This window comes from Eretmochelys imbricata, chromosome 21 (assembly GCF_965152235.1).
Source record: "Eretmochelys imbricata isolate rEreImb1 chromosome 21, rEreImb1.hap1, whole genome shotgun sequence".
Taxonomy (NCBI): domain Eukaryota; kingdom Metazoa; phylum Chordata; order Testudines; family Cheloniidae; genus Eretmochelys; species Eretmochelys imbricata.
Window position 1 is genome coordinate 6,713,479 of NC_135592.1, and position 23,729 is coordinate 6,737,207.

At 42.1% G+C, this 23,729-nt stretch overlaps 1 protein-coding gene across 1 annotated transcript; it reads left to right on the forward strand.

Annotated features, from left to right (window-relative positions):
- The first annotated feature begins 566 nt into the window (after positions 1–566).
- Positions 567–22,826, forward strand: ELK4 (ETS transcription factor ELK4). Its single transcript, XM_077839189.1, has 5 exons — positions 567–739; positions 7,319–7,534; positions 10,135–11,022; positions 12,386–12,502; positions 14,525–22,826. The coding sequence occupies exons 2-5, from the start codon at positions 7,328–7,330 to the stop codon at positions 14,621–14,623; spliced, it is 1,311 nt and encodes a 436-aa protein (XP_077695315.1). The 5' UTR covers positions 567–739; positions 7,319–7,327; the 3' UTR covers positions 14,624–22,826.
- Positions 22,827–23,729: the final 903 nt, after the last annotated feature.

Sequence of the window (23,729 nt, forward strand, 5' to 3'; positions counted from 1 at the left end):
CATCATGCGGGTTTTGTAAAAGCACTGCCAAGGCTCTCAAAGACACCTTTCTTGTGCCTACGAATGCTGCATACACAACAGCCGTGGTCTTTGGTGTGGTTTCAGAAAGGCTGAGCGCCCCCCACGTTCCAGCTGTTGGGGTAGGGAGCTGCTGGCGCTCACCTGGGAAGGTGGGCACACAAAGGTTCAGTGCTGTGATTTGCCCAGGCTCAAGCAGGGACTGGGGGATCCAGCCAGACAACCCACCCAGGACTCCTTCTGGGTCTTACAGGCTGCTCAACAGCTGGCCTCAGAAGCCAGGAATCCACCCTCAGTCTTAGCCCCCTGGCCAGTCCTTAGGCACATGGTCTGGCTGGCCTCTACTAGAGCCAACCCCCCCCCCAAAAAAAACTACATTCCCCATAATGCTCTGCAGCGAAGGGGGTGGAACAAGCCTTTTAATAGGTCAGTCCTTTCCCCAGAGCCGAGCCGTGATTGGCTAAGTCTATTCTGGCCTCCCGCCCCTCCCCGCGGGGCGGAAGTGGGGCTTACGGCGGCCGGGCGGGCCCGTGTCGCGTGTGAGCGAATGTGCCCTGTGTCCCGCCATGTAGAGCGCTGCCGCCTCCGCTCTGGTTCGGTTCCAGCGCCCGGGATGGGGGCCCGGCTCCCGTCCCGACAGGGGGGCCCCCGGCCATGAGGGGAGCCCGGTACCTGCCGCTGCCAGCGACCACGCCGCTCGGGGAGCGGGGGCTCCGCTTCGGTGAGTGCGGGCTCTGGGGGCTGCGGAGCCGACCCTGCCCGGGACCCCGGTCCGGTCCCTCCCCCCCCCCCCCCCGGAAATCGCCCCCGCCCGCCTAGTCCTGCCCCCTCCCCCCGCGCGCCCTGACCCTCCCGTGCCCCTCCCCCGTGTCCCCCGGTCCTGCCCCGACCCCCCTTGCCCATCCCCTGTAACCCCAGTCCTGCCCCGACCCCCGTACCCCCCAGTCCTGCCCCCGACCCCGTGTTGCCTGACCTCCTCGTGCACCCCTCCTTCCCTTGTGTCCCCCAGTCCTGCCCCCTCCCCGTGAGCCACCCCGTGTGCCCCGACCCCCGCGTGTCCCCTGTGCACTCCTCCTCCCCCCGTACCCCTCCAGTCCTGCCCCCTCCCCCGAGTGACCCCATGCACCCCTCCTCCCCCAGTCCTGCCCCCAACACCCAAGTCACGCTGTGTGCCCTGTCCCCCCTCCCCGTGTCCACCCAGTCCTGCCCCCGACCCTTGAGTCACTCTGCACCCCTCCCTCCGTGTCCCTCAATCCTGCCCCTCTAAGTCACTACATGGATCCTAACACTTCCCCTCTCTTGCCTTCCCCCATGTACCCCAGCCGTTCCCCTTCGCTGAGTCCCCCATGCACGCACCCCCCTTCCTCCCAGTCCAGCCCTCTTCCCTCCTGAGTCACTCCCTGGACCCTAACGCTCCCCCTCCTGCTCAACGGCCCTGTCCTCCTGAGTCACCCCATGGACCCCAACAGTCTCTCTCCATATCCCCCCCCCCGTCTTGTCCCCTGAGTCTCCCCATACATCCTGTCCCTCTTCTTCCTGATCTCACCCCCCCAGCCCCGTTTTCTGGCCCAGTGCTTGCGCCTCCTGCCCCTCCCAGTCACCCCATGCATCCCAGCCCCCTTTCCCAAGCAATTACCCCATGATCTGCACTCACCTTGCTCTCTGCCGCTGCCCATTTCCCCTCTTTCTTCCCCCATTCCCTTCTTCCCCTGCACCCCACTAAACTGCTTGCCCCCGCACCAGCTTGCCACCCTGGCTGGGAGATGGGGCAGCAGCAGTGGGCGGCTGCAGGAGGAAGGCGCCAGACATAACAGGATGTTTTTATGGCTGGTAGGGATTGGGTGGAAAAATAAACAAATTTAGGTGCTGGTGCCACTGAATAAGTTTGAGGATGGGGTGTCTTGGGGATTGGTCTGAATCCTCTCAGAAGAGGAGGCAGTAAGTGGCTTATTTTGAGTCTGTCACAGTGAAAAGAAAGCTAAAGATCTATAGTAACTATACACACTCTGTATTGGGTTCGTTTGTGTGTCTAAACACCCGCATGGTTCATATTAGCAAACTTGTGGAAACATAAACTGATTTTTAAATGGCAAGTAAGGTACCGTTCTTTATGGGTGGGTGTTTGCTTTATTTGTATGAAAAGGATGGGGGTTGACACGGGGTGGAGGGGATTTCTGTGTGTTTGCCAGGAAGTTGGAAAATGAAAGCAACTCTGTTAAAAGCTTTGAAATGGTGTAGCTCTCCTCAGGACTTTGATCTGTGTCACTACCATCACAGTTGTTTCATGATTGGTGGAAGCTCTCCCTTTATCTGGTGTGAAGTTTCCTTTCTCTCTCTCCTTGCTTGAAGTGCTTTAAAAAAAATTTCTTTTTTAACGGAATACAGTTGTTGATAATGAGGATATACCTAATTTACACACACTTCTACAGTCGTTACTGTATGAATGCCTAGTCTCAGATTTACAGTTATCCAGCAGTCATCCCTCAGCCTTTTTATCGAGGCATTTTTAGTGGAACACTTTCCTCTAAAACTAGGACTATTTCCTTTCTGATGTAGTATTTTAATTACAAGACTTAAGCCCTTTGCCATTTGGTACTTATTACTTATTTGGCTCATCAATGTGATGATGTGAGTTAGAGCAGGGCCATGGTTTCTGTTCCAAAGTTTGCCATGGTCTGTTTGTGATCATAGGCAAGTTTTTGCATGCTTCTCCCCTCAGTATTTTCATCTGTATAATGAGGCTGATACCCATCTTGATAAATTAGTTTGAGGGCCTTGGATTATAGCATTATATAAGTTCAAGATGATATGTTTTATTAGCGTGTGTATTGTTGGGTATGTGTGTACTAGTGTATACATATTACATTCACAGTATGTATTTTTTGCTTCCACTGAGCTAATTCCTTAATTTTATTTTCGATCTCTTCCCACTCAAGTGTGGGTACAAGATCTTGGTGTTAAATAGCAGCTTCTGAAATGTAAAGGGATCGAATTACAAGACAATGCCTCATTCACTATGTGCAGATTGTAGTGGTTACAATTTACTTATCTTCCTAATGTATTCAAAACAAACATGATCCATATAGCACACTGACACTCCCTGACTGAACTGCGTGTTCATGATTTTGGTCAGCCTGTTTATTTTTAGGGTCTTAGCTCCTGTTTGTAGAGAATAGTTGTCCTGTCACCGTAGCAACCAGGCTATGTGTACTATAAACATTATTAAAGGAAACCTTTTCCATCCTAAATGAGACTTCCTTTTCATAATAAAGTTAGGGTCAACATTCAGACATTTAACCTTTTTGTTCAGGGAGTATTCAACAGCATGCTACAGAGAATTGTCCATTCAGTCATAAACAAGGATGCTTTTACTTTTAGCAGATGTGCATATCATAGCTAATTTCATATGCAGCTGATAAACACTTTTTCCTTTTTGTGCCTGCGGACCAGGAGAAAACATGTATAGTTTACTGAGAGCTGAGTGTCCTTAGAAATAAGGGTTTTATAATACATCCTGGAAACAAAAAATATAATTGTCTTCTTTCCCACATTGGGAAGGTTAAAAACCAGATAAAGGCATTTAGCTCATAATGTTTTCTATTTCAGTTCGAATGACTCCTGTGATGTCTCCCTTTAAGTCTAGTATCCCCTTGTGGGGTGAGGGTGATCATGGAAATTCAGACTTCCAATCATGTTGAAACAAACTATGAAAGTTAGGTCCAATGACTACATAACTCATCTCATTGGGGAGTTATCACGTCTGCAGCCAAGAAAGCTGGTGGATCAGAATGATTGCAACAACTGGAGGAAATGCATGGAAAATTATTCTTGATCACAAGAGTCCTCCCTACTTGTCACCTCCGAACAGGGATTGAAATGTTTTAAATGCTAGTTTAGGCAAGACAAAATTGTTTTCAACGACATTGCAACAAGCATGGAAGATTGTCTCAATCATGCTTTCTGTAATGATGTTGGAAAAACAATGTTGGTCCATCTGGTGTAGCAGCCTGTGGTCTTCAATTCCAGGGTGTCTAGGCGATCCCAATTGAAATTGTTACCAATGGCTCATCTTCCTACAGTGTGTGTTGGAAACAAGCAAGACTTTCCCATGGAAATGTATAAAGTACAGAAGACAAGGATATATTTATTTACTTGATGGTAAATGTACTAGTTCTTGGGGGGGATGTATATTTCACCTTTAGTTCTAAAAACCTTTGGTGTAAAATTGCAACTTAATTTTGCGATATGGAGTTGGAGGCTCCTGTGCAGTGTGAGTCTGAAGTAGACATAACTGTCAAATGATAAAACATGAAAGGTGAAAATTATAGACAAGCTCTTATCATAAGGGTGTCTCCTCCAGTCTTGTCCTCAGAGGTGCCTCCTGCCTTGCTGGCCACAGTTTCTCTTGCAGAGCAGGCATGTTTTTCTGTCTGGCATGAAACCCAGTGTTCAGTGGAAGCCAGAGAGATAAGAAGGCTGGATTTTTTAATTCTTTATTTTTGAAGTCTGGCTTCTGGATTTCAGCATTTACTTTTAGTGAAAAAGTTACTTGAAGGATATTCCCTGGGAACTAACAAGGTGTTTTGTTTTGTTCAGACTTTTGGTTGGGAGTGTGGAAATCCAGGTCTCTAGTTTAAGTTAATATCTGCAGTGAATTGCTTACCTTAATTTTTATTGTAAACAGGCTTTTACTGGCAAATGCCTGTTTGAACTGGAAGCCTTACTGAGTTTTAAGGCAATGTGTAATGCTGAGTTGTGGCTTGCCATCAAAATACTAGCTGATGCAGGCAGAAGAAGTCCAGATGTTGCTCTGGTACATCTTGCATTTTAGTAAAGTTGTCTTTTGTCTGTACTTAGGTTGTAAACTTCTTGAGCAAGGGGACCATCTTTTTGTTCTATATCTGTACAGTGCCTGTCATAATGGGGTCCTTGTCTATAACTAGGCACCTAGACACTATAGTGGTACAAATAATGAATCACAATAATAGATAGAGAAATACTTGGGAGATGCTCAGATACTACAATGATGTGGGCATGGAAATGCAAGTAGCTAGATAGTGACCTTAAGGACTAGCATGGAGATGGTGTCCCACATATAATAGGCACTAAGGTCCTTACTTTATTCTAGGTAAAATGAATAAACTTGTACATAAGATAAAACATTAAGAGCAGTAATGCAGGAGAATCCATTTCCCTAAGGCTTAGAAGTATTTATATGAAAGGATTAGCGATAACTGGATATTACATTTTAAGAACTGTGCTAATCAAATATCTGCCTGGTTAACCTCATTACAGGTTGATAAGCCATTAACACCTCCTTCCCTTTCCAGTATATTGGAGCTGCAGGTATTGTCCAGAAGGATACAACATCTCACTAAAAGAAAAGGAGTACTTGTGGCACCTTAGAGACTAACCAGTTTATTTGAGCATGAGCTTTTCTTTTTGCGAATACAGACTAACATGGCTGTTACTCTGAAACATCTCACTAGCATATCTCCTTTATCCTGACTCATTTCTGTAGTGCTTTTTCTCCTATTTTTTCACTTCCTGTTTTCACTCTTCCCTCTGTCTTTTCTGTTTTGTCTGCCTGTCTTTTTTTTTTTTTTTCCTTAGAGTGGTAAAATTAACTTTCCTCTCTTCTAGGGGCAGAGAAGTGCTGCTTTACTCTCTTGGTACTCCATTTGCGCTCTTTCTCACTTAGTCATTCTGGGAGAAGGGAGAGAAAGTGCTTCTTTGGGCAGGTACACTTCAAAAATAGATTAACTGAATTAGGATCTGCCCAAAAAAGTGCCTTCCCTGAGGCACCTAATTTAAGTAGGAATGTAGAGCCCTGTGTAAGCTGTCAGCTGTAATCCATTTACAGGACTGACTAAAATCTGACACTCAGACATTTAGACTGCCTGCTCTCTTCCTTAGGTAGGGGCTGTCTTCTGGCCTGTGGGTGGGTAGGTGCTTGGTAGTAATGAAATCATTACCAAAGCCTTTTATTTCACTGGCAACCCCAACTGAATCTTAAACTTACCAATGCAGGTAACCGGCATCTTGGAGAATCCTGACACAGTGTCACCTTGCTCAAGAACCACTTGGAGTACAATGCCTACACATGAATGATAATTTATCTTTTGTCTGATTCATTCGCTTTGGTACACAACTACACCCTTAGGTTTGCCTGTCCAATAGTATTTTCCCATGTAGCCAAGCCAACAGTTACTTCTGATATAGTTAAACCGATATACCAGTATAACTATGGCTCTTCATTCTGGAATAGAAGTGCCTTTTTGGTTTATCTTAAACTCCTTCCAAAGCAATGTGAGCCAAACAGGGGAAAAGGCTCCACTATGCTGGAATAAGAGTGTCCACACGGGGAGTTATACCAGTATGACTATATTGGCTTAAATTCACATCTACCCATAGAAGAAAGGAAAGTTAATTTTACCACATCCCTGAGCACCGTAGTTAAGCTGACCTAGCCCTGGTGTAGACAGCGCTAGGAAGTGTATATTGGACTGTGTATTTACCTATACGGGCATGATTGACGTGCAGGTGATGTGTTCAGACCTGCGGGGCCCTAGCCCTAGCCCTAGGAGAGCGCAATGTAAAAGACAGACACAGATAGGACAAGATGCAATAGGTGTTCATTTGGATCTTTATTTTCTTCCCTGTTTTCAAACCCTCTCAAAAATTTGGGGAAGAGCCAATTTGTGGGATTTGATTTAGGAGAGAATGGGGACTAGTGCACTGGGATTGAGAGACTTTTCCATACAGAGGAGGTAACAGAGGCTCTGAATGCCCAAGGGAAAAATGAACTATCCTGCAGTATCAGTGTTTTCTCTCTAATTCCTGCTAATTGTAATTGTTTTGGAGGGACTTGACCAGCCATCTCTTTTCTTTCGAAGAAAGATCTGGGCTTTGTGGGAGGGGAGAAGGAGCTCTTTAACACTGCTGCACCTGCACTGTTTTTCAGGAGGCAACAGAAGCCAGAAGTGGGTGAGCACAGAGCAGTTTAGAAATCCTTTTTTCTAATGATTCAGTGTGACTTTCCCAAAGTGACCTGATTTAGTTAAATGTGGCTAAATATAGACCTTGTGAGAGAGACTGCGATGTGGGAGGCGACGATGGCACCCGGCTCCTAGGCTGTCATTCGGCAGGAAATGTCTTCCACAGCTGGTGACAAATAATTTTTGACTCTTGCTGCCTGTGGAAATAACATCCTTGCCCGCTCCCTGTCCTGGTGAGATGTAGGAAATGGTACAGTTCATAACCCCTTGCCTGTCTGATCTCTACCCCTTCTGCATTTCAGCTCACTGCTATGGACAGTACGATCACCTTGTGGCAGTTCCTCCTCCAACTCCTCCAGGAGCCTCAGAACAAGCATATCATCTGTTGGACCTCCAACGACGGGGAGTTCAAATTGCTGCAGGCAGAGGAGGTGGCCCGGCTTTGGGGAATCCGCAAGAACAAGCCCAGCATGAACTATGACAAACTCAGTCGTGCTCTCAGATACTACTATGTGAAGGTAACAACACCCATTAGTCCACCTCAGATCTTATCCCTCTTACACCAGCTTCTGCCTAATGAGCTTTGTTTCCTTTTTCATTCTCTTCAAAAAGATAGATGTCAGTTGTGTCTTTGGCTTAGGTGAGGTGTGACCAAAGGTCCCCCCTACCGCAGTGTTACTGTTTTAATTGTTCAGAGATTCCAGAGAGCTCCAAGTGAAATATCACCTCTTTAACTTACTTGTATCACACACTCCTTTATTAATAGTCCACAAAAACAGGTGTATATTTTGAAAGGGTTTAAAGTCTTGAATGCTGAAAACTAATTAAAATCTTGCCAATAACTGTGAGAATTTTGTGTCCCTCTATCTACTTCAGATCTTTCCTGCAACTGTTTCTACAAAGTGGCCGGTAGAAAAACAGGTTTCCAACGTAGCCCAAAATCTTTTATTTTTTTCTTCTTCTTGTGCTCAGTATAAATCCGCACCTCTATAGTACAGAATGAGTCAATGAAGCTCAGAGAAGCTTCTCTTGTTTAGCTAATGATTTTAGTTCTTGTTACCTTTTGAAAGTCGCAGGCACCACCCAGGCATTGACAAAAGACTTGAAGGAGCTGAATTAGAATTAGAAACGGGGTAGTGACCATAATTTCAATAACCTCTCAATAAGTGGTTTATCCCACAACTCTTATTATGTGGTGTTTAAGATAAGAAAATAACATACAGTTTCTGAGCTAACTGTTAGTCGGTTGCTCAGAATTTATTGTTACCAGGACTGCACAGTTTCCTTAATCTGTTCTTGTATTAAAAAATCTTAGTTGGTCGTAGGTAGCTGTACAATAAATAAGAATCCATGTAGACCAAAAATGTTTGTGTATTCTTTTCAATACATACAAAAATAAGTAACAACAAATGCTGCATAGGTTGGCTGCAGTTTAGCATACTGTTCTGCTGAATACTTCATCTTGCCTATTTCTTTTGCTTTTATTATAACATCTTATTAAAATAAGCATGGTCTGTTTTGAATACTCACCCCCTGATCCTGCAAACACTTCTGCACATGAGTAGTTCTACTGATGTCAGTTAAGAGGCGTATTTGCAGGATTGGAGCCTACGTTTGTGATTACCTGCTGTGTACTTGACTCATTGCATTTGACCTTGATGCTGGTGACAGGTGACGTTATCTGCATCTGTTTGTTGTTGCTAATTGTACCTTTTTTTTTTTATTATGAGACTAAAAAATAATTGCTGAGTAGCTTTAAGGTCCTTGCTAGTAATCAGGGTGGATAAAAATCAATGATTTAAAAAAAAATCTGATTTTTCCAATTTAAATTGGATTTTTTTTATGTAAATCGGATTTTTTTTTGATTAAAATGCTTTTTGAGGAAAAAATTTATCTAAAGATAGCTTTAATTAAGATACATTATAGCTCAAAGATATCTCATCATGGAATAGGGATTATAAATTCTAATTCCATAGTATGGGACAATATATTCATGTAATGCTTAAGAAAAGTTTTGTAAATGAGTTCCAATAGTTCATGGATTAGGGACCCAATCTCATGGTGTTCCACAGGCTTCTGTATAGATTATTTAAATTAATCTTTCTATTTACCCAATGGGACTCAGTGCTCAGTCTAGAAGATACCATCAGAGATGATTAGTTTTGCAGTTCTCAAACTGTGGATTTGTGTCTCCAGAGTTAACATGCTTGTTAACAGCAAAAATGTTTTTAAATAAATAAATAACATATAGAGGTGAGAAATAACAGACCTCAACTCTATTGTCCCTTTGCAAATTTGTGTACGCAGGGTCAATCCCTTAACTCTCTCTAAAAGTGCAATGAATAGAAGATTGTTGGGGGCAGAATAAATCTGGACAAGGAGAAGAAGTCTGGAGATAAATGTGAGAAGCAAGGGACCTATATGCTTGTTTTGTTAAAATATTATGTTTGCTGTTGAAGAAAAAAATCCAGAATACATAACGTTGTTTTAGTTAAATAAAACAATTTAAATGTCTGTCTGGTGTTGTTCTCCTCCTAACACAGGATGGCAAGAAAATCCTCCAAATATTAATGATTAACCTGTTGAATTGGAGATAGTTCACCTCCCAGTGACTTCATAAATATCTGCTTCAATTACCTTTGGTAAACGAAATAACCAAACAGTCATTAATTTTCTGATATAGCTGTAAAACTAATCTGAAAAGTTTTCAAAATAAATCACTGCTTAAAAATGTATCGTGTGTACCTTCTAAAAATGAAACCTACATCTATCCCTAAGTTGTGAAGAATATGTATGAAGGTTATAACAACCAACAAGAATGCACTTTTATGTAGAAAACCATTATTAAATCGAGTCTTCCTGACAGGTGAGTTAAATCAAATCCACCTTGCTAGTAATGCATTTCAGGTGAGATTTCCTTGTGTTTTGGTTGGGGTATTTTAGAAATAATAGTTTTGGTGGGTATTTTTTTGGTTGTTGGAATCCTAATGCTCCTAAAAGTGAAATTTTTTTCCTACTGAAGTAAAGATGCCACCTACGCATTAGTCAGTTTTGGGGAGCATCTGTAGCAAGAAAATTAGTAGGTGGAATGATGGAAAATTATTTTCTCTACCCACAGAATATCATCAAAAAAGTGAATGGTCAGAAGTTTGTGTACAAGTTTGTTTCTTATCCGGAGATTTTGAATATTGCTCCACTGATGGTGGGCAGGATTGAGGGAGACCCAGTGATGGCTGGCTTTGCAGAAGTCAGCTGCACTCCGAAGGACCTGGAAAATGGTGTGAAAGAGAAGCCCCAGACCTGTGCTAAATCATCCAGCCGCAATGACTATATCCATTCAGGCCTGTACTCTTCTTTTACTTTGAACTCCCTGAACTCCTCCAGTGTGAAGCTCTTCAGGTCGGTCAAGATTGAGAATCCAGCTGAGAAACTGATGGAGAAAAAACCTGCTCAGGATCTGACACCTTCAGTCATAAAGTTTGTGACCATGCCCTCCAAAAGGCCTACAGTTTCACCCCTTGCCTCGGCCACTTCAATTGTCTCCACTCTTCCTACAGAATCAGAAGAAACTCTCCCGACCTTGGAGACTCTAGTTCCACCAAAATTAACTCCCACTGAAGCTCCAGCCCCTTTGCCAAACTTCACCACCACCTTCACCCCAACACCACCTGTATCTTCCATTTCTCCCACTCTGGAGGTTCCTTCCACACCCCCTTCACCACCCTTGAGTTCTAACCCTGACCTGGACATTGACACGGACATAGAGTCGGTGGCTTCTCAGCAGTTGGAGCAGTCTCAGAACCCTCAGCACCTATCACCAGAGCCCAGAGAGCACGATTCGTCTGTGCTAGAGAAGGATCTTGCCAATCACCTCTCCAGAGCTAAAAAACCCAAAGGGCTGGAGCTTGCTCCCACTCTTGTCATTACAGGCAGTGATCCAAGCCCACTGGGGATACTAAGCCCTTCTCTCCCTACTGCTTCTCTTACTCCAGCATTTTTTTCACAGGTAACCTTATTCCCTTCTCTTGTTTCTGTTAACAGCATCTGTTGTACTTGACAACAGTAAGGGAGGGCAGGTTAAAAAATGAATAGCCAATGGCAATGGTTGTGTTTGGACTCCTGAAATGAGGTGTGTCTGCCTCTTTTAAAACAAATCTATTCTGGAACATAAATGACCAGTGTTACTGGCATCCTATTTGAAAAGTGCTCAGCAGTTCTTCAACCATGGACGTCTGTACAGTATTGGTGTACAGGAGGAAGACAAACTGGGGTACCCAGCTGCCTCTGTTGTTAAATCATTTGCATAGGAGGCACGATTAAAAATACTTTGAAGGTGACCCAGTGTTCTCACTCCAGGGCCATGTCATGATGCACTTCAGGCAGACTTAAAAACGTTTGTGTTTTAGATGATTTAATAGAGAAATGTTGAAACCTCAGCCTAACTGTTCCTTCACTCTATCCAGTCGGAAGCTACTTTCAACAAAAAGGAGGCCGAGTGGCAGCATAATATGGGGGTTACTCTTCTGTGGAAAACCAGGCTTTTACATCTCTTGGGAAAATGTGCAGAATATCCAGAGAGCTCTGAATCTGGTTGTTACATTGTTCTGGTTGGTTTTAATCTCTTTCCTAGTAGTAAATTGAAAGTAGGTGCTTCCCTAAATTCACAGTATTGGAAGTACAAACTGCTGAAGATGTGGGAGAGAGAACCATTGCACTGTTACTTAGCCATTCTTGGTTGGACTTGCCAAAATACTTGTTGGCGACTCATGAAAAATCTAGAGAATGCGCCAAAGTAGGACACTAGTTATTCCAGATCTACGGCTGAGGTTTAGAGTGCCACCTCGGGCATTTGGATGTTCAAATTCCCTTTAATTTTAATCGCTTTGGTGGTTTTGGAAATATCAGCTTAAGGATACTGTGCACTGAATCCCAATTAGAGCAGGCAGCCGGGAGCCAGGTCATGTCACCTTTGCGGCTCCACTCTTTTCACCTGTAAAATGAGGATAATTCCTGCCTCCTATGGGCACCTTGGTTTTTTGTAAAGAACTATGCAGGTGCTAAGAACAAAGTTTTCTGACCTAGGTGCCTATTCTTAGGTGTATATGTAGGGACTGAAATGATTGGCCTGATTTCTCAGCAGTGCAGAGCACCCGCAAATCCCTTTTGAAATCAGGGGGAGCTGTAGTTGCTCAACACATTTGAAAATCAGGCCTCTTTTGTTTTGTTTCTTTCATGTGGAATTAGATATCTAACTGCTGGCACCTAGGGCTTGAGAACTTTGGCCTAAGGGTACAAGTGTTAAGAATAACTAAGTATTACAAGATGTAATAACCTATAACATAAATGACTGTGTTTTGTATCTCTCTCAGACTCCCATCTTGCTGACCCCAAGCCCTTTGCTCTCGAGTATTCACTTCTGGAGCACGCTCAGTCCAGTAGCTCCTCTCAGTCCAGCCAGATTGCAAGGTGCTAACACCCTTTTTCAGGTAAGCTCCAGCAAGACTAGCCGGGCCTGTCCAGTTGAGCTCCACTTATGACTGCCTTCTCAGCGCACTTTGTGGAAATGTGAGGGGTAGGGTTGGTCTAAAATTTTTAGTGCAAGATTATGCAAGAAATATTTGCCATTGAATCAACAGTAAAATCATAAATTGCCAATAACTATCAAATTGTAGATTCATTAGTTGAGACTTCACTAGCAGTGGCAATTTGTTACTCAATAGCCATAATTGTATGTCAGCTTAAGTAATAGTGTTACAGTGTAAGTGACAATGATATAACACTTTGTGTAGTTTATTACATCTTTCTCTCTAATGCAATCTTCAGAGTATTGGGAGGGGGAGAGTGTTCCTATTGTACAGGTCTGTGACAACCTGGACCACAGGTTTTCTTCATGGACCCTGGATTCTGCACCACTTTATTGCAATGGACTGGAAATTCCGTCAGCTTCATTGTTTTTTTTCTTTAAATGGATTTTTTTTTTAATGAACTACATGTGAATACAAATTATACAGTTGGTACTTGGTGCTATTAAATGGAACTGGGATAAGCACGTCTTCTGCTTGATTCTGTGAAAATGAACAGTGACATTTTACTGGCCATCTTTGTGTTTTGAACTTAACATCTCCATGGAGATGAAGGGAGTAGCTTACATGTACTGACATTGTCAGTGTACGTTTTTTTTAATGAGTGTATCTGCAGAACAGTTGGACTCCCCACTGTCTAAATACCTGTGAATAATATTGAGGCACAGTGTGGAATGCTTGTTCTGCTGTGCAGATACTTGCATTCAAGAGTCATAGAACTGTGATTATTTTATTAGTCGAGATAAAGGCTCTGCTCAGTACAGATATAAACTGGCCATCAACAAGTTTAGGATTGAAATTAGATGACGGTTTCTAACCATCTGAGGAGTGAAGTTCTGGAACAGCCTTCCAAGGGGAGCAGCGGGGGCAAAAAAACCTAACTGGCTCCAAGACTCATCTTGATAAGATTATGGAGGGTATAGTATGATGAGACTGCCTACAATGGCATGGAGCCGACCTGCAACTGTAGCAAATATCACTAGACAGTAGATAGGGAGGGCTCTGAGTTACTACAGAGAATTCTTCTTGAGGTGTCTGGCTTCTTGCTCACATGCTCAGGGTCTAATTGATTGCCATGTTTGGGGTCGGGAAGGAATTTTCCCCCGGATCAGAGTGGCAGAGACCCTGGGGTTTTTCATCTTCCTCTGCAGCATGGGTCACTTGAACATTTCAACTACTGTAAAGGGTGGATATGCTGTAACTTGAAGTCTTTAAATCATGATATGAGGACTTCATTGACTTAGCTAGAGCAGCAGTCCTCCAACTTCCTTGCACTGTGACTCCCTTCTGACAACAAAAATTACTACACGACCCCAGGATGGGGGACCGTAGACCAGGCCCGCACGAGCCCCACTGCTCTGGGTGGGGGGCCAAAGCTGAAGCCCAAGGACTTCTGCCCTGGACTGGGGGCATGTAACTTTAGCCCTGGGTGGTGGGGTTTGGGTTTCAGACTTGCTAGGGCCCAGGGCTAACACAGCCTTGGTGACCCCATTAAAATGGGATCGTAACCCCCTTTGGGGTCCCAACCCACAGTTTGAGAATCCCTCAGCTAGAGGTTGTATGTGTCTTACAGGAGTGAGTGGGCGAGGTTCTGTGGCCTGCAATGTGCAGGAGGTCTGACTAGCTGATCATGATGATCCCTTCTTGCCTTAAAGTCTGAGTCTAACTTACAAACTTAATCACTGTGTCTACTGCAGCTACACTGATAGTAATGCTGGGGTCCAGGGACACCTGGATGCATTAGCAATTAAAGTTTCCATTGCCAGATGGTGATCTGTAAAAGCCCTTGGTAGTGGAGGAAGCTATATGGACTTTTTCAAAGCCTTTTGGGCTCTTTGTAGAACTTCTTGTGGAGAGATCCTGAGACATGAGAACAAAGAATCTAAACTAAAAAAAGCAACCCTAACTCTCTGTTTTGTTTCTTAGTTTCCATCAGTACTGAGCAGCCATGGGCCATTTACTCTGTCTGGACTGGATGGACCCTCCACTCCTGGGCCATTTTCCCCAGATCTGCAGAAGACATAGCACATGAACTCCTGGAAAGGACAAATTGGGGAACAATGGAAAGAGATGACATTAAATGTAATCCATTTTTAAATGAGCAATTTATAATTCCACCCAGATCATGAACGGTCATAATTTTTGCCATTCCCAGTTCAGCTGCCTTTTTTGCAAAATTCTCTTTTTTGAAGACTCAGTTGGGACTGCAGATGGAAATGCCTTAATGGGAGTCCAGGCTCCACAATCTTTTCCTTGCCCCCTTGGTTAAGAAGTCTCTGAAAGGGAGTTTCTGGTGGGATGCAGTGACTGCATTTGTATTGATTGCAGCAAAACAAGATCTAAGAAGTCTCTCCTCTCTCATTCCAACACCTCCATTCTTCTGCTTCCTGTGCTGGGCATGAAGAAGAAAAGGGTTTGAGTGCAGCTTTGCTATGGGGCAATGATAACTTCTCCTGCAACAACAAAAAGAGCAAATGTCTCATGCTATAAAAACATCTAAACTTTTTGCAGGGAGAAATTTTCGAGGAGTACTTATGGTGGTATAGGTGAAAAGCAGACCATTGTTTGGATAGTGTTGCACACAGGTAATCCAGCAGTTAAGTTTTACTCTTTGAGAGGGGGCTGGTGAGCTCCCAGAGGCTACTTGTGATACTGTGAGCAAGCAGGGCTCTGAGACAAATGGATCATGGCATGAATTATTTGGGGTTCTTGAACTGTTTGAATTCTTTGGTATTTCTTGATGGTTATATATACACACATCTCTGATGCCTGATATCTGTGTAAAGCCTGTAAATTGGCTGCTAGAGGATTAAGAAATCATGCTAACCTAGGACTCTCCCCACCCCTGTCCCTGGTATTGGATATTCGGTGTGAGATTGAGGGTTGTCTGTGTATTTGGCAAATGACACTCTGGGGCTGGTTGCTGCTTGATGTTCTGGTCTGCAGCTCAAGGGGAAAGAACACTTAAATTCTCTGCTTTTCCCAGAAATGAGGAACCAGAAGTGGAGGAGCCCCTTTGCCTAGCTCTTGTAGTCTTAAGTTCTACTTTAAACGCATTGCTTTTTAAGTGGAGGAAGTGTTGGAATTCATGAAAATTTGGGTTTGATGTCTGCAGCTAAAATGGGAAGAGAATTATGCAGTATCAACAGTGAGGTAAAATCATGCATGTTCCAGGTAAACATGCCTATCTTTTGGTGGTGGGTAGGTGGAGGTGTGTGTTGGAGGATTAATATGAGGGTTCTTGAAAGCCATTTCACGCTGATGAGTTAAGACCAGCAACTAGGGCAATAACGTCAATCAGTCTGAGATATGAAAAGAGCGCCTAAGACTGGGGGATGTCTCAGGTGTTTGCAGTTGGACTTCTGCCATCCACTGTCTGTCAGGCAACAGATTCCTCTTGCTACCAATGTATATGCAATGAGGATGCACCTGGATAACCTGTCCACTAGAAAGTGGACTGAGACTGCGCTTCTCTCGGTCACCCTTATTTAGGGTGACCAGATGTCCTGATTTTATAGGGACAGTCCCGATATTTGGGGCTTAGTCTTGTACAGGCGCCTATTACTCCCCACCCCCGTCCTGATTTTTCACACTTGCTCTCTGGTCACCCAACCCTTATTAGCTGTTTCAGAAGAGATGCTGAAGATGGGATGAGCATGGAGAGGCAGTATCTTCAGAACAAAGTTGAGTCTTGTTAGTGAGGGAAGCTTGCAGTGTTACTCCTTTCATTGCACCTGGCCTTAAGACAAAGAGAGGACTTCATTCTCCAGAGCTTTCAATCTGACATGTTTTGCAAGCTCTGAATTCACTTTAAAGCATGTGTGTTTGAGAATGCCCAAAACTGAATGTAGTAAGATGAAAGTAGCTTGTTATATTCCAGCACTGAAATACATAAATCAATGTATCATGTATCTTTAATATTTCACCCCTGAGAAATGGATGTTAGAGTTCCTCTTTGGACTGTTCAGCCAGAAAATCTCCTGTCCCAAGTGAATTCAGAGGAGAGGAATATCTGGCTTTTGATGAGAGCAGAAGGGAGTCTGTTGCCTCCCTGCCAGATCAAGTTAAAGGCATGTTACTGGTTTTTGAACATCAGTAGCTAATGGTTAGGAAGTCCCATGCCTGTGGCTCTCAAAATTACAATGTGCAATATTTACTACTTTTTAAGGTAGTAATGCAGAAAGAAAGCTGCAGGTAGTAATTAAGAGCAGGCATCTGGGATTCTTTGGTTTGCAGGATAGCTTATTGCCTACTTAAAAAAATATATATATATATAATCAGCAGCACTTTGTGATGGTTGTATTAGGCTGATTAGCTTTATGCCCAGTAAGTGTGCAGACTGGAGGGTAGTATTGTAGAATGAAGATGTATATTTTAAAAAAATTTCATGAGCACTAAAGAATTGCAATTTGATTGCTTCCCTTTCCTCCATGGAGAAAAGCCAGGTTCTTTGTGTGTAAAGATTGCACGTTTTTGTGTGTGTGTTGTTTTTCATATGTGTGTGGCATAGATCTCTGAGTACATGTATGCAAGAGAACCAAATGCATATGCACGTTGGTGCAGGCATCAGTTTTGCTTGGTCCAGTTTCATGTTCCCCTCTCAGCAGCTTTGAAGGGATGCACTGCCATAGCTGGCTGACTCGTAACATGCACCGTCTGTGATGATGGACATTCACCACCTTATGGATGGGGAGTTGTGTTCTCATTACAGGAGGATACCTTCTGTGGAGGTAGTTAACAAGAGAAGCCAAGTTGCAAATGCAGCTTGTGTGCATATGTCAGTGTCACTCTAACTGCCTACTTCCTAACAGATACTGTTGAGGACTATTATTGCTGCCCCTTAATGACTATGGAGAAAAAAATTCCCATGTAGGGTTAAATACTGTCAGGAAGTATGTTTGGAAAGCAGTGGAAATATGAGTTAAAGAAGGGAAGCAGGTTGAGGTGGGTAAGAAGAGGCTTGCTATGAGATTAGTTTACATAGCATTTTCTCTTTCCCCTTCATAACTTTTCAGGTCACTTTAAAAAAGTGTCATTGTCTTCTGTATATGGTGCTTTGTAGTGAAATACTGTATCCTGTAATTGCGTACAATTGCCAGCTTTTCCGATTGGCACATTCCTGACAGCACTTATTGCTATGTGTCATCTTCAGTTAGTTCAGGTTGTGTTTTGCAGAAACTTAGGAAATAATGAAAGATGGATTCCTTAAATTTGGGAACTCTTGCTTGTGTCCCAAACTTCCAAGGCTTCAACAACTGTGCACTCCTTGGCTTATGAACGGGGTTTGCATTCTGAAAGGCCTTGGCATTCAATGACTTTGCTTGGGAAAAGTTATATCTCTGCTATGATTTCACAGCCTCAAAATTATCTAGCAAATAGATTCTTTTTTGGTCTTTTTAAATTGAGCTTAACCACAGTGAAGGCCATTTGTATCCAATTCTGTGGTATGTATATCCTCCTTTGAAAAGTTAATGTGTTACATAAACGATTACTTAACGTGGGAAGAATATCTCATGCAATCATCTTTCATGCAAACACTTCTGGGGCAAACCAAAATGATATACAAGAACTTGATCGTAGCATCTGTGTAATTCCACTCACCCGGTGAACACAAATTTATAATTCTGGTCTATTGATGTAAAGGTTTTCCAATGCTACATTCAACAGTCTACAGTTCTGACCATCTATTGGATATTTGCAGTGTTCTCATAGCCGTTTTGGTCCCAGGGTATGGGAGGGACAAGGTGGGTGAGGTAATGTCTTTTATTGGACCAACTTCTGTTGGTAAAGAGTTAGGCGTCTGAGCTCTATGGAGCTCTTCTTCAGGTCTTATCATATATCTGTATCATCATATATCTACTTTTTAGTTATCTTTTTGCTACCGTTTTATAGTATTTTTATATGTAATCCTATTTTACTATACAGCTTCACAAATTGTTCAATTGATGCATATTTGTTTACAAGACACATCTCAATGTTGTATCAAGAGGCTATCTTGGTATGTGTCAAACACAAAATAAACTAATTCAGTAGTTAAGGGACACTGTCAAGGTTGACAGACATTAAAACTTGATGTTTGGGTTTGTGGATATCTGCAAGGATTTTGCTCGGCATCTTTCCTTCTCGTGCAAGAAATATACCCAAATTCTGGTCTCTGAGACCTAGGGTTATGTATATTTTTACTCTGTCTTAAGAATGGAGCCCAGGGCATAGTATGTCCATTATTGTAAAGAAAACCCATGACCCACCAGCAAAGGTGAATATGCCATCACTGTTGCAATCCTGGTCTTTGGGAAGCTGATTTGGGATACCTGAAAAATAAAAAGGTAAGCAGGTCACCCTGTAAATAGGAAGTCTCTTGAGGAACTGATTTTAACTTAATGATGGTGGATACCAGTGACTGCTGCTTCTTCTGGACAGGATTAGCAAAACTTTCACTTAATGTGGAAGCGTTTGGCTAGTGCCAGTGGCTTAAGTAGTGGTTATTGTGTAAAATGCTAAGTTTTGGTCCTTTCAGTACAGACACTGCCAAATGAAGATTTAGAGATGCAATACAGTGACAGTTGCTTTTATTCTTTTAATATTGTATGCAGTTCTTGAAGACTGTTGTTTTTAAAGGTCTTTTCTTAATTGGAACTGTTGGGTCATGGCAGTGAGTTGCCTAGTGAGAGAATTCTACTAGGTAATAAAATGGTTATGCCTTGAGCTAGTCATTCTTGATAGGGCCTCTTTTAGAGGGTGGTGGTTCAGTACAGAGAAAAGTCTTTCAAGATGACACCTTGTTTGTGCATTCTTCTCCCCATAACCTGCTGTCAGCAACAAGAACGTAATGCTTTTGGCACTACAGAGCAGTTGTAATTGCAGGAAAGAAAACAGCCTTGCTGTCTGCCTTGTGCATCAACCGGTTTGCTGTTTAAATTTTTTGGCTCTGTCTCTGGTGGTTCATGAAGCAGAAAGAACAGAACTTTATCTTCAGATGACTGATGGAGCTTGAAGTTAGAAACGCCATGGCGCTGGCTTGTGAAATGAACATATTCATGTCCGAGAACGGAGTCGATGCGGAACACAGATCCTTTCTGGAGGCCACAGTTTTGCTGACCGTGACAATGCTTTTAAAAAAGTGACACGAGGTAAGAAAACCAAGCAAAACCTGACGTTCTTTTGTGGACGTGCACACCATTGTACGTCTCCTCCTTTTATGATGTCAGTTTTAACTTGGATAGTTCTACAAAAGCCCATACGTTAACTAGATTTAATATTAAACTTAATTCCCTCCTCTCTAACCAAAAGAATGCTGTAGAACACATTAACTGACTTTGAAGTTATTCCAGTCACCTGGGTAAATGCACAATTTTTTGACAGCTGAAGATTTGTTTTTATGCATGTTATTTAATTGACTGGAACAGCTCTAATCTCATGAATATGCATATTTATATATATATATATTTTTTTTTTTTTGAGGGACATATGTTCACTTTTTAGACTACCTTCCAGATTTGTATCATATAAATAATGCTTAAGATGTAGATTAAAAATAAATACTGCACTTGGCAGTTGCCACTTTTTAATGTCTTGCACATTTCAATTATTTTTTAAAATAGAAATAAATACTAAAATCTGTTGTGCCATATTATGGGCTAACCACTTGCCAAATTTTATTTTTTTAAATCTGTCTTTGACATGATGTACATCTCCCCAAAAGTGTCTTAAATTGGTCCTTGATTAGTTTTATCCTCATAGACCTTAAATTTGGACACAGATTTTATTTTTAAAACTTGGAAATAAATAATTGCCTCTCAGTTGAGACCTTGCATTAGGAAGGGTCACTGCAAAGCAAATGGCTTAACAGCAGAACTCTGAACCTCCGGAAAGCACAGTTCTTTTAGCAGAGATGCTGACATGACTTTAAGTTGCATGGCATTGATGGAGGGAAAAAAAGTTGGCAGGAGTTCTGTTGTAGCCCCATTCAGTCCTTGAGCAATACTTAAAGGAGCACTATACTAATAACTGGAAGCTATTATTGTGAACAATTTCACACAAGAAGGCTTTCTGAATGGCCTTTGCATGGTTTCTAAAACTTGTACTGCGTGTGCGTGTGTGTGAGAGAGAGAAAAAGGATTAGAATACCCAGTTTTGGTGGTAGGTTCCTTGATGTGTTGTGGTTTTTTTTGTTTTGGTTGTTGGTTTTGGGGTTTTTTTGGCTAGAAGTCTTAAATCTATAGGCTACTGCTTTATACAGTTGTGTTGACTTTGTTCTGCTATTGTTCAGTTGCACAAAGTTTTCTATATGATGTACTAGATTCTAATGTTAATTCTTTGTAACCATAGTTGCGGTTATTCTCTATAGTTTAAAAAAAAGTCATATTCTAAACAATTTATTTGAGCATGAGCTTTCGTGAGCTATAGCTCACTTCAAGTTCCCTTTAAAAACTTGTATTTTTATTGCAGTGTTACCAGATGGCCTTATATACGTCACAGTGTTTGTGATAGGTACAGTTGTGTATTTAATGCTTATCCCTCCTCTTACTTTTGTGTGTATAGCTGAGGTGTATAGTCTTGGTAATAGAGATAAGCATACAAGAAAACTCTCCACTTGTATTATGAGGACTGACTTGAGCGCTGGTTATCTGCATTGAGCTGTATTAAGACAGCAGGAAATACTGACAGAAAACTCTTAAAGAGAGTCAATGAGCACGAGACTTTGTTGGGGTATTTTGAGCGAGCTGATGCCCTCTTGATGGAAAGTTTGAATTGTGGGCCAGATCTGTAGCAGGAGTAACTTGGAATAATTGACTCCAGTAGACCTGAGCTGATGTACACCAGCAGAAAATCTGGCCCTGTAGCTTTTTATCTAAAAGGTTCAGAGCAGGGGGACATGAGTTAATTTTGGGAGAGCTTAAGCAACATGGTAACATGGCACAGTAATTTTTTAAAATTAATAAAGTATAATCATGTTTGTCAGTAACTTCAGATTTAAATTTGCTTTGTTTACAAGTTGGAAAAAACAAAACAAAAAACACCTGCAAACTCAAACTAGGATCTGAAAGTTGAGCTGGGTTCTTTTCTTCTTTGTGTATCATCACCTGTGGATGATGTCCGTAGCCTAAACTCTGCAGTCATTTTCATTGATGCAGCCCTATTGTCTTCACTGATGGTGAACTCGTGGAGCAGAGGGCAGAATTATCACCTTGTAATTTGATTTTATTTTTTTAACTCTGAAAAGAACCCCTCTTACTTACCTGCAGAGCCCACAATGGTAAAATCTAACCTTAAGCAGTAAAATCAGCTGCTCTGACTGAATACACGGGGGCAGTAGATGCCATTTTTCACTTATTCTTTCCAGAGTAGAATTGCACTTTAATCTTAAACAGAGTCAGCAGATAAAGGAAATTTCTGCTCTGAGGCAGAGTTGCGTACATCTATTAACCTCCTATGCATACTACACATGATCTCTTAGTTTTGGACAAATACTGTAATATTAGATAGTCCTGGTGCTCTGAGTACACTAGGGTAAACTTAACTGGGAATAAAGCAGCTTTTTAGTGTAACTCTCTGTTCTTTTGAAAATTGTACTTTTATACTATCCAGTTATCTTAATGCCATTGTGCTGTTACCAGCATTTTTTAATGTAATGCAAGTGCATAAATAGCCAAGTTCTGAGAAACGGTTCAGTGTTACTAAACCTGGTTTTATTTAACCTCCTTGCATAAGAGATTAGGGAGACCTTCAGCATATTAAGATGTGATCAAAACTCATCTGATGGAATTTGAGACACTGACTATGGCTGATTATGCACTTGAGTGTGTTTCAGCTTTGAGAAGAATTATTGGGGCAGAGTTACTAAATGCTAAGGTGCAGAGCCAATTGTTGAGGAATTGCACGTCAGCGACACTTTGCTTTAAAAGGTTGGTGCATTGGCTAAAGTACATTATTCAAACCTAATGAAGGTCTTCCCTGAGGAAGCAGGTGACTTGTCTATTGCTTCAATTTTTTTGTGCAGAAGAAAATACAATGTATGGCAGTTTTTTTTAAAAATGGGGTAGGGAATGGTTGTGGAAATCTATTTTGTGTAAGAATTGACAGAGGGATTTGCTTTGTACAATAATGCAAGCCGGCTTTTAAGAAAAAAGCATTGTAGCAAACTATTCAAGTCAATCATATGTTAATAGATACCTGCAACCAGACATGGAAAACAATTGTATTTTTTTAAATAAATATTTTTAACAAAGTCTTTGCTCTTCTGTCCTTTAGAGGAAACAGTTACAGCGGCTGTAATTAACCCCCTGATAATGAGGAATGTTCATTACCTTCAAGTGTTTACTGGCATCTTGTCTAGCAGAGGTAAAGATCCTATTGGAGAGCTCAGTGCTGGTTTCCTCCAGGTAAGATCTCCTATGACAGCACCCTTCTTAAGGATTTGGAGATGGTAAAAAGCTGGATTTATAGTGCTAGGGAATGTGAAACATGGCAACAGTATTTAGCCTACTGCTATCATGCTGCAAAGACCAAGCTCTGTTTTTTTAAGGATGAAATACTAGGATCTCTAATACAGGTAATGTCTTATTTGGAGTAGACCCCTTTGAAGATAGCAAATGACTGGATATTTAAAAAGTTTTTCATATTAATCCTGTATTGTGTTGGTGCATAACCTAATTCAGTCCAGTTGTACCTACAGAGACAGGTGGTTGACTCTTTCCCCCCCCCCCCCCCCCCCAAATGCAGGAAAGAGACATGTCTGAGGACTTGTGTCTTATGAGGGTGGGAAAGGATCTCTTATCTCAGGCCCTCTGTTAAAGAAGGGTTTTCCTACTGTAAGAGGAGTTTGAAATGCACCCTAATACCAGCTATTGATTGGCTGTAATGGGGAATATTTGCAGAACAATTACTAAGACCTGTTGTCCTGCCTCACTGAACCACTTGTACAGTAAGAGTGGCACCAGCTGGTGGCACAGAGGAATTACAGTGCATGTCCAGTTCCACCTGAAGGAGTAAAGTCACACTAACTGAAAACTGTTCTTCTGGAGGACACCTACCCGTAATGATTTATTTTGTATTTAATCTAACACCTCCATTCTGTTTCCTCTCTTTGGTGAGGACCAGTGTGTGCTCACCTTACATAATGTATGGCCAT